At 36.1% G+C, this 12,028-nt stretch overlaps 1 protein-coding gene across 1 annotated transcript; it reads right to left on the bottom strand.

The window, feature by feature from the left end:
• Positions 1-3,461: 3,461 nt before the first annotated feature.
• Positions 3,462-5,297, bottom strand: LOC122745703 (tubulin alpha-1C chain-like). Its single transcript, XM_043991124.1, has 2 exons — positions 4,235-5,297; positions 3,462-3,858 (listed from the first exon to the last, which is right to left on the bottom strand). Exons 1-2 carry the CDS (start codon positions 5,211-5,213, stop codon positions 3,488-3,490), a joined length of 1,350 nt encoding a protein of 449 aa, XP_043847059.1. The 5' UTR covers positions 5,214-5,297; the 3' UTR covers positions 3,462-3,487.
• Between the last annotated feature and the right edge of the window lie 6,731 nt (positions 5,298-12,028).

The raw sequence follows: 12,028 nt of genomic DNA, 5'->3' as shown, positions 1-12,028 counted from the left end.
TGTAAGGAAATCTCTCTTTAAAGTACTATGTAATTGTAGCTTACTATAAAAAAATGATGAGCAAGATATCAGAAAGACATGAAGGGTGGGCAGCTAGGTAGCACAGTGGATAAAGCACTGGCCCTGGATTCAGGAAGACCTGAGTTCAAATCCAGCCTCAAACACTTGACACTTACTAGCTGTGCAACCCTGGGCAAGTCACTTAACCCCTATTGCACCATAAAATAACATAAAAAAACAAACAAGCAAAAACAAACTAACAAAGCAAACAAGCAAACAAAAGAAAAAGACATGGAGGGACCTGCATGAGCTGATGCAAAGTAAAATCTACTGTATACAAAAGAACAGTATTTTGGGAGGGGCAGGGCAATGAGGGTTAAATGATTTGCCCAGAGTCACTTAGCTAGTTAAGTGTCAAGTGTCTGAGGTTGGATTTGAACTCTTGTCCTCCTGAATCTAGGGCTGGTGCTTTATCCACTGCATTATGTAGCTGCCCCCAAAGGAATAATATTATTGTGCGATTATCTGCTGTGAATGACTCAGTTATTTTCAGCAATGCAATGATCCAAGATAACTCTGAAGGTCTTATGAAAAATGCAATCCATCTACAGAGAGATAACTGATGGTATTTGAATACAGATTGAAACATAATGATTTTTTGTTAGTTACTTTATAGGAAACAAAAATAAAATATATGATGAACAGGATGCTATCAGAAAAACCTGGAAAGACCTACATGAACTGAAGCAGAGTGAAATATACTATATACAAAAGAACAACAATAGTGTAAGATGATCTGCTATGAAGGACTTGGTTATTTTCAGTAATGTAATGATCCAGTATAACCCTGAGGGACTTATGAAAATTGCAACCCATCTATAGAGAAAGAACTGATGATATCTGAAAAGAGAATGAAACATAATATTTTTGATAGCTCCTTAATCTGAAGTTTTGTTTTTGTTTGTTTTCTTTCACAACCTGGATAATGTGAAGATGTTTTGCATGACTAGTCCTGTATAACTTATATTGAATTGCTTGAGTCCTCAGGGGTGGGGGGTGGGAAGGGAGATAGGAAGAGAAGTTGGAACACAAAGTTTTAACAAACTGATTTCAAAATTTGTTTTTACATGTAATTTGGAAAATAAAATTCTAAATGAAAAAAATAAATTATCTTTATATATAACTGGAAAATAATAAAATACTTTTAAGATTAAATAAAGAATAGACAACTCATTCACAGTTCTTCATCAAACAATATTGCTGTCTCTGTGCACAATGTTCTCTTCATTCTGCTCACTTCACTATACATCATTTCCTACATGTTTTTCCAGGCCTTTCTGTGATCATCCTACTTTTCATTTTCATATCGCAAAAATATTTCATCATCATCATATACTGCAGTTTTTTTTAGCCATTCCCCAATGGATGGACATTCCTTCTGATTTCCAGTTCTTTTCCACAACAAAAAGTGCTGCTATAAACATTTTTGTACAAATAGGTCTTTTTCTCTTTTTGGCAATGTCTTAGGGATGTAAACCTAGCAGTGGTATTGCTGAATCAAAGGTTACGCACAGTTCTATAGCCCTTTGGGCACAGTTTCAAATTGCTCTCCATAATGGTTAGATCTTTTCACAAATCCACCAACAGTGGATTAGCATTGTAAGGGGCTAAAATTCTAGCCATAAGCTTTAGCAAGAGTATTTAAGTGTTTAAGTATTTATTAAAGAGCATTAGGATCAGAAAGAAAGGTAAAAATCTAATTAGTTCTAAGAGACCCCATCATCTGACCCACCATAGTGAGGTCAGGAACCAAAAGAGAGAGAACCCCTCCACTATCGTAAGCTTCCTAATTCATGTTCTCCCAGAAATGGGAGGCTCCTCAAGTTGATTGACTGGTAGTTTTGATAGGCAGTACCCATAAGCAAACATCACTTCCTAACGCCAAAGAAAAGCCATATGGCTTACCCTCAGATGCCTTCTCCTCATGACGGAGCTTTCCTATAGTAAATCTCCAGCAGGTAGCATCATTCCAATCTTTACAGTAGCCCCTTTGCTTCTTCAAGAAAAACAGTGTGTTTCCTTGATGAAACAGTCAAAAATAACAGACTATATTACCCTATGCTAAGAAACAATATATTAATAACAATATAGAAAAAGAGAAAGGGTAAACTTTGTCCAGAGGGGCGGTCCCTCGTGAACCAGCACTTTGACACTGGCCTGCAGAGGGAGGGCTTCTGCAGAGAATACATATTTAAAAAGTTGTGTATAATAACAGAAGGAAAAAAACAACAACAAAACGAAACAGGAAAATGTCCTCTAAAATTAAGCTTAACACAACTTTAAAATAGCTTTGTCAATAATCAAATCAAACAATGAGAATTCTTAAAAACATGTTTAAGGTAATTCAGATTCATAGTTGTTCCACGTGAAATATACAGTAAACAAAAATTGAAATATTCTCTAAAATTTAATATTACTATATTTCCCCACACACACACTTGTGGAGGGTAAATTGAGAAGACAATTAAAATATTAATTTAAAAAAAATTATCATTGTTTCATCACTTTTTGCATCATCTGCCTAATTATCCTCATGCCTTTATGAGAAATTAAAGAATCTAATTTAATTGGTAACAGATGTCAAGGCCAAATTCAACACTGTATTTATCATGACACCTGAGATAATTATGGGGGTTAGCATAAAAGAACAGAGAAATAATGGGATATGAGCATTCCCACACTTGAGCAATATATACTGCCAATACAGTACACCAGGCTTAAAATAGGTGGAAGGGATATACGTCCATGCCACCAAACATATTGGAGGAAACTGAGTCAGACTTAATCAGATGCATGGGATTGAGATGTCCATGGCATCAGGCATATGGGAGGGGGCATAGAAGCCAGGTGTAGAATGAGATGGGTGAGATGAAAACTTCCATCCATCTGTACAATATTGTGGGGAAAAAGTAAACCAAGAGAAACCAACCTCAACATTTGTCAAAAGCCATTCCCTTGGCCATACCTTGACTTCATGTATGTCTCCCCTCATGTGACAGTTCAATATCTGTTTTTGCATGTATTGCTCTTGTGATTGGATGGCATACTGGCCAACTGGCATCTGATAACTCAGAATGAAGATAATTAATGGCTTAAATGATAAATTCCTCAAATCCAAGTCTCATATGGATTTAAAAATTGAGTATAATAATGATCACAAAAAATGTGAATGTACCTTGACTCAGAATATAATATAAAAGTATGCAACAATTTCAAATAATACCTTTTTTTTACTAAGTATACAATTACTTTTGTGAAAAATCAGAACATATTTAAATACAGGTTAAAACACAACACTATCTTTTTTTTTTTTTTTGAAATCAAAGTCTCACACTTTTATTGACATTTAATGACCACAGAGGACATTTTCACAGAACAGAAAAAAAAAAAAGACTGACCTTGTATAAAGAAAAAGATAACATACAAATTAATATTCCTCACCTTCCTCTTCCCCATCAGCACTATCTGCTCCAACCTCCTCATAATCTTTCTCCAGGGCAGCCATATCCTCCCGGGCCTCAGAGAACTCTCCTTCCTCCATGCCCTCCCCCACATACCAATGGACAAAGGCACGCTTGGCATACATCAGATCAAACTTGTGGTCCAGGCGAGCCCAGGCCTCGGCAACAGCCGTGGTGTTGCTCAATATGCACACAGCACGCTGTACCTTGGCCAGGTCACCACCAGGAACCACAGTGGGAGGCTGATAATTGATGCCAACCTTGAAGCCAGTCGGGCACCAATCCACAAACTGGATGCTATGCTTTGTCTTGATGGTGGCAATGGCAGCATTGACATCTGTAACGATTGGAATAATGCCACCTGCTGGATACTTACTGTAGAAGAGTTCTGCCCATGAAGCGAAGGTCTTTGAGGGCAAGACCAGGAGTCTTTTCTTTGGCATCAGGAAGTGACGCGGGCTAGTGGGAGGAGGAAGGAAGAGACTGGCACTCAGTCTCAGGCTCTTTCCTCTGGACTCTGGCGGAGAAGGGAGCTAGAAATGCGCTCTCCCTTTAATAGATAGGAATCTAGGCCTTTCTCTCTCTCTTTACCAAATTCTTATTCTCCTTAATAAATGCTTAAAAGTCTAACTCTTGCTAAAGCTTATAATTTATTGGCGACCACTCATTAGATATTTTAGACAGACTAGCTAGAATTTTAGCCCTTAACACATCTTTGGGAACCACATCACCACGGTAGAGCAGGCAGCAAGCCATGTATTTACCATGGCGAGGGTCACATTTCACCATCTGGTTGGCAGGCTCAAAGCAAGCATTGGTGATCTCTGCTACAGTCAGCTGCTCATGGTAGGCTTTCTCAGCAGAGATGACTGGGGCATATGTGGCCAGAGGGAAATGGATACGGGGATAGGGCACCAGGTTGGTCTGGAATTCTGTCAGATCCACATTCAGGGCACCATCAAATCGAAGAGAGGCAGTGATGGAGGACACAATTTGGCTAATAAGGCGATTCAGATTAGTGTAGGTTGGGCGTTCAATATCAAGGTTTCTGCGACAGATATCATAGATGGCCTTACTGTCTACCATGAAGGCACAATCAGAGTGCTCCAGGGTGGTGTGGGTGGTCAGAATGGAATTGTAGGGCTCAACTACAGCTGTGGAAACCTGTGGGGCCGGGTAAATGGAGAACTCCAGCTTGGACTTCTTGCCATAATCAACGGACAGAAGTTCCATCAGCAGAGAGGTAAAACCAGAGCCAGTCCCACCACCAAAGCTGTGGAAAACCAAGAAGCCTTGGAGACCTGTGCACTGGTCAGCAAGCTTCCGAATTCTGTCCAAAACTATGTCAATGATTTCCTTGCCAATAGTATAGTGTCCACGGGCATAATTATTGGCAGCATCTTCCTTGCCAGTGATCAGCTGCTCAGGGTGGAAGAGCTGGCGATAGGTTCCAGTGCGAACTTCATCAATAACAGTTGGTTCCAGGTCTACAAACACAGCATGAGGAACATGTTTGCCAGCTCCTGTTTCACTGAAGAAGGTGTTGAAGGAGTCATCTCCTCCCCCAATGGTCTTGTCACTTGGCATCTGCCCATCAGGCTGGATACCATGTTCCAGGCAGTACAGCTCCCAACAGGCATTGCCAATCTGGACACCAGCCTGGCCAACGTGGATAGAGATGCACTCACGCATGATAAAAGTGTGCAGGGTTCTGCTGGGCTAAGAAGAAACTGAAAGGAAGGCAACACAAGTTTCTCCCCGATCGACCGTTAGGAAGTCTCCAGGAGAAAAGTTAGTGAGGCAACACTATCTTAAAGAAAACATTTTTTGAAAAAAGAAAACTTTTACAAATGTTCCCCTCTTACTTTTGAATATGCTTATCAAAAATCATACTTCTAGAATCAATTTATACTTGCCATTGCAACAAATTTGCCAGGGAAATTCTTTATAGAGATCAAATAATAAGTTGCAAAACAAAGAAACAATTTAGAATATGGGAGCACCATTCTCCTAAAGTTAACATTGTATTATGAAATGAGAACCATCTTCCATTGTTTTAAAAAAGAGATAAATGAATACAACAAAATACACATGGAACAATAAAAGACAATTAAATTCAAACTCCTTGTGTGAGTACCTTGCTTGCTCTTCTAACAAAAATAAAAATAGAAAATCCACAAAAATAAAGTATTAACATGGTCTTATCCCCCATTTGTCTGGTTAAATGGACTAAACTCAAAAATAGGGTACTTAGGGAGTTGAAAAAAAAAATTTTGAAAATTTTAAGGGAAAACAGCCAGTACTTACCAGTACTATGGAGTTTAAAGGGACAGAGTAGGGGAAATTTCTTACCCAACCGGTAGATCAGAAGATGGAGATTCAGCTTTCCTTTTCATGGTCAGCCATCTGTAAGCGGCTAAAATTCTAGCTAGTCTGTCTAAAAATCTAATGAGTGGTCTCCAATAAATTAAAAGTTTTAGCAAGAGTGTTTAAGTATTTATGTATTTATTAAAGAGCATTAGTATCAGAGAGAAAGGTAAAAATCTAACTATTTCTAAGAGAACCCATCATCTGACCCACCACGGTGAGGTCAGGAATCAAAAGAAAGAGAGAACCCCTCTGCCAGCGTCCACTTCCTACTTCATGTTCTCCTCCCAGAAATAGGAGGGTCCTCAAGGTGATTGGCTGGTAGTTTTGATAGACAGTATCCACGAGCAAACATCACTTCCTGACACCAAAGAAAAGCCACATGACTTGCCCTCATACGCTTTCTCCTCATGGTGGAGCTTTCCTACAGTAAGTCTCCAGCAGGAGGCATCATTCCAATCTTTATAGCATCCCAGCTTTCCCACATCCCCTGCAACATCCAATATTTTCTGTTTATGTTATATTTGCCACTGTGATAGGTGTGAGGTGATATCTCAGAGTTGTTTAAATTTGAATTTTTCTGATCAATAGTTATCTAAGAGCATTTTTTCATATGATTATAGATAGCTGTGATTTCTTTGTCTGAAAACTTCCTCTTCATATCCTTTGATCATTTATAAATTAGGGAATGATTTGTATTTTAATAAATTTGATTCAGTTTTCTATATATTTGAGAAATGAGGTCTTTAACGGAGATATTTGTTTCAAAAATTCCCAGTTTCCTATTTCCCTTGTAATCTTTGTTACATTGGTTTTGTTTTTGCAAAAGCTTTTTAACTTTGTATAATCAAAATGATCTATTTTACATTTTATTTTACTTTCTATATCTTCATTCGTCCTAAATTCTTCTTCTGCCCATAAATCTGACAGATAAGTGATTCCATACTCTCTTAATTTGCTTATGGTATCATACTCTATGTGTAAATCATGCACCCATTTTCACTTTATTTTAGTATATGATGTGAGATGTTGCATCTAGAACTCATTTCTGCCATACTCTTTTCCAGTTTTCACAGCAGTTTTTGTCACATAACAAATTTTTGTCCTAAAAGCTTGAATATTTGGGTTTATTATATGCTAGATTACTATATTCATGCACTATAGTATAATTTCTATCTATTCTATTCCACTGATCTACCTCTCTACCTCTTAGCCAGTACCAATTTTTTTGTTTTTATAATTACCTCTTTATAATGCAGTTTGAGATCTGGTACTGCTATACCACCTTCAATTGTATTTTTTTCATTGATTCCCATATTATCCTTGAAGTTTTGTTTTTCCTGATGAATTTTCTTAGTATTTTTTTCTAGTTTTATAAAATATTTTTGATAGTTTTATTGGTATAGCACTAACTAAATAAATTAACTTTGGTAGGATTGTCACTTTTATTATATTGCTCTGCCTACCCATGAGCAATTAATATTTTTTCAATTATTTACATCTGACTTTATTTTTGTGGAAAGTGTTTTTAAATTCTGGTCATATAGTTCTGGTCTTATATGTTGGTTTGGGGAGGTAGACTTCCAAGTATTTTATATTGGACACAGTTATTTTAAATGGAATTTATCTTTCTATCTATTGTTGCTGGACTTTTTGGCAATATATAGAAATGCTAATGATTTATGTGGACTTATTTTGTATCCTGCAACATTGCTAAAGTTGTTAATAATTTCAAGTACCTTTTTAACTGATCCTCTAGGATTTTCTAAGTATAACATCATATCATCTTCAAAGAGTGATAGCTTTGTTTACTCATTACCTATTCCAATTCCTTTAATTTCTTTTTCTTCTCTTATTGCTATAGCTAACATTTCTAATATAATATTAAATAATAGAGGTAATGATGGACATCCTTGCTTCATCCCTGATTGTACTGGGAAGGTTTTTAGGTAATTTTAAGTATTCTTGATTAAAAGACTGAATAGAAAATAGAAAAGGCTGAATATAAAATTTGACTTTCAAATATGAGACTCAAGAGAAGCATAAAAAAGTAAGCAGAAAAGAAAACTCATAAGGGACTTAATAAGGTTAAATTATTTGCAGTCCTACATGGGAAGATAATCCTTGTAACTCATAAGAACTTTCTCATTATTAGGTTAGTTAGAAGATATATATATAGAAGCCATACGTGTGCATTAAATAACAAGCAACATTGTTTTAAAAAGTAAAATTAAGGGGTGAGAAGAATGCACTGGGAGAAAAGGAAAGTGATAGGAAGAATGGGGTGAGTGGATGACATCATATAAAAGAGGAAGAAAAAAGACTTTTACAGTGGAGGGGAAGATGGGGAGTTGACAAGGAGTGGTGAACCTTACTTTCATTAGAATTCACTCTAGAGAGCAGTAAGGTTGCACGGTGGATAAAACACTGGCCCTGGATCAGGAGGACCTGAGTTCAAATCTGTCCTCAGACATCTGATACTTACTAACTGTGTGACCCTGGGAAAGTAACTTAATTCTCATTGCCCCACAAAAAAAAAAAGGGAAAAAGAGAGAATGACATACATACACAATTGGGTATAGAAATCTATCTTACTCTACAAGAAAATAAATGGGGAAGGGGATAAGAGAAGGGAGAAAGTGATAGACAGGAGGACAGATTAGAGGAGTAAGATGCAAAAGAGTTTTGAGGAGAGAAAGGGTGAAAGCAGAGAATAGAAAAAACAGGGCATAATAGAATGGAGAAAATAAAATTGACAATTGCAATTACTTTAAAAAAGGCTTCATTTTTCAACTATATAGAGAACTGAGTCAAATTTATAAAAAAAAAAATAAGAGCCATTCCCCAATTGATAAATTATCAGAAGATTTGAATGGATTTCAAATGAAGTAATCAAAGCTATCTATAGCCATATGAAAAAATGTTCTAAATTATCACTGATTGGAAAAATGCAAATTAAAATAATTATGAGGTACTACCCCGTACATATTTGATTGGCTAATAGGACAGAAAAGGAAAATGATAAATGTTGGATGGGATGTGGCATAAAGGAAACATTAATGAACTACTTACTGGTGGAGTTGTGAACTGATTCAACCCATCTGAAGAGCAATTTGGAACTTTGCCCAAAGGCTATAAAACCATAACATAGCAATATCACTACAAGGTCTGTATCAAAAAAGATAAGAAACCAAAAAGGAAAAAAAAGACCTATAGGTACAAAAACATTTATAGCAGCTCTTTTTTGTTGGCAAAGAAGAGGAAATTGAGGAGACGCCCATCATTTGTTGCATGGCTATAAAAATTGTGGTATGTGATTGTGATGGAATACTACCATGCTCTAAGAAATAATGAGGAGGATGCTCTCAGAGAAATCTGTAAAGACTTAAACTGATGCAACGGAAATGTATTTTGTAAAAAGTCACAGCAATACTGTAAGATGATCAGTTGTGAATGACTTAGCTCAGGAAAACAATGATCCAAGACAACCCTGAAGGACTTAGGATGAAAAATGCTGGCCATCCCAGAGAATGAACTGATGGTGTCTGAATTCAGATTGAAGCATACTTTTTTTCTTAAGTTTTGTTTTTTGTTTTTTTGGTCTATGTTTTCTTTAACAACATGGCTAATATGGATTTATGTTTGGCATGACTACACATATATGACCTATATCAAATTGTTTGCCTTACCAATGAAAGCTGTGGGGTGGGAGTAAATGAGAGAATTTGGAACTCAAAGTTTTGGAAACAAATGTTAAAAATTGTTTTTATGTGTTATTCAGAAAAATACTAAAATGCTAATATATATGTGTTTATATATATATATATATATATATATGTATGTATGTATGTATGTATGCATGCATGTATGTGTTAGAAGTTCTCTGCTTGTTTTGTTTCAATTTTGGGAAAGGCTACAGTCCAAATGTGCAAAAATACACATTTGAAGAGAATAATGTCTGCAAAATGATAATACCTATATATAGACAAGAAATATGTGAGTAGAAAGATTAATGTCTTTTACATAGTTAGTAGCCTATATACTTTTTTTTATGTATAAGATATTTTATTTTTTCCCTTACATGTAAAGATAGTTAGCCTATATACTTTTACATAGATAGTAGCTTATATACAAAGCTTTGATACTTTACTGGAAAAAACTGAGACTTTTCACAGTGAACACAGTTCATCTCTCCTTATCTACTGATTCCTTCCTTTTTTCTTCAAATATATCCCAGCTCTCTCCACTCTGAAAACCTTCCTTATGACTAACTGCATCCTCAATCTACGATGCTACACTTCGTCTCTCAAACTTTAGGAAAAACTCTATATTAATTGCTTCCACTTTTCTGTTTACCCACTTTTAAAACATTTATACTCTTGCTTTCTACCTTGTTACTCAAGTGATACTGCCCTATCCAAAATTACCATTATTTCTCAATTGCCAAATTTGCTAGTTATTTATCAGTCCTCATCTGCATTTGACAATAGTGAATAGCTCCTCTTTCTGCATACTCTCTCTTTTTAGGTTCTGTTGGCCTTACTTTCTCCTAGTTCTCTTACCTGACTCATTACTACTCAATCTCATTTGCCAGATCATTTTTCCACAACACAGCCACTTTGAGTGTTCCCCAAGGTTTTGTTCTGAGTATTCTCTCTTCTTCTATACTCTTGTTGAACTTATCACATGGGCCTAAATACAACCCCTATATGCATGACTCAAAGAACTATAAACACAGTCCCAACCTTGCTACTGAACTTCAGGACCACATCACTAAGTGCCTTTTGGACATTTTAAACTAGATGTCCTAGAGGCATCTTTAATTCATTTTATCAAAAAACAGAAGTCATTATATTTTCCTCCAAATCTATCCTTCTTCCAAACTTCCCCATTTCTGTCAAAGGCACCAACATTCTGCCAATCTCCAAGGTTCATACCTCCTGTGGTATCTTTAACTCCTTACTCTTCTTGACTTCATGTCAATATGTCAGTCACTTGTCAACTCTTCCCTTTTTATTTTCACAATAGTTCAACACCTCTGAGAGAAATTATTATTTCTATCATATTACAAACCAAATATTAATAGAAATTAAGATTTTCCTTTTCTATTTCCCCATTCAGAAATATGCCCTTGTATGTTATTCAGCCAGAATTCAGTCATTGCTGATAGATAATATTGCCCAAATCCTTGGCATGCATACTTTGCAGTCTTGAGTGGGACCCCACCCAACTAGATAAACTTACAAAGATAATGTAATCTAGGTGAATTCTGTTCTCTTGTGGTCTACTCAAGCAGGCTTGGGTGCAGGTACATCCCTTTATGGACAACAGATTGCCAGAGGCAGGGGTGGTCTGGGTAAAAAGGAGTCATTTAATCAAATACATGGCCCTGAGTCCCCTTAATAGAATTGTCCCACTTCTCATTATAATATTAATTTTTAATTAATTGTTAACTCACCTCATTATAATATTAATTTTTAATTTATTTTTAACCCATCAGAGTTTATTTCTACCTGTTTGGACCATCCAACACCTCTTCCAAGGGTGTATATATATATATATATATATATATATATATATATATATATATATATCCTTTGTTGTTGATCCCCAAGAGTTCCACTGACCTCCTTTACTAATTATTTGCTAGCCATAATGAAACAAAATGATTGTTAATTACCCAAGAATGATATCTCTCAGACTTTTCATATGTCACACCTTTGACCTATTCTTTCTGCACACATAGTCAGAACTTCAGTTCATACTCACATCATCTTTCATCGCAACTTTTGCAGCAACTTCCTAATTAATTTCCCTTCCTCAAGTCTCTCAGCAATTTTCCTGAAGTGTGAATCAGGCTATGTATCTCACCTAGTCAATAATTTCCAGGTACTTAATTGCCTCTACAATCAAATATAACATTTTCTATTTAGCTCTTAAAACCCTTCACAACCTGGCTACAAGATGTCTTACCTATTACACATTACTCTCTTCCCCAAATCTCTGATTCAATCAAATCTCTCTCTTCTTCAAATACAGGACTCTTATTTCCCATCTCCATGCCTGGAATGCACTTGTTTTCTCACCAACATCCTGTGGAATTCATCTGATCTGATCTCAAAATGCAGATTAAACACTAC

This window comes from Dromiciops gliroides, chromosome 3 (genome assembly GCF_019393635.1).
Source record: "Dromiciops gliroides isolate mDroGli1 chromosome 3, mDroGli1.pri, whole genome shotgun sequence".
Lineage (NCBI taxonomy): Eukaryota > Metazoa > Chordata > Mammalia > Microbiotheria > Microbiotheriidae > Dromiciops > Dromiciops gliroides.
This window is presented reverse-complemented; position numbering and strand designations above follow the sequence as displayed.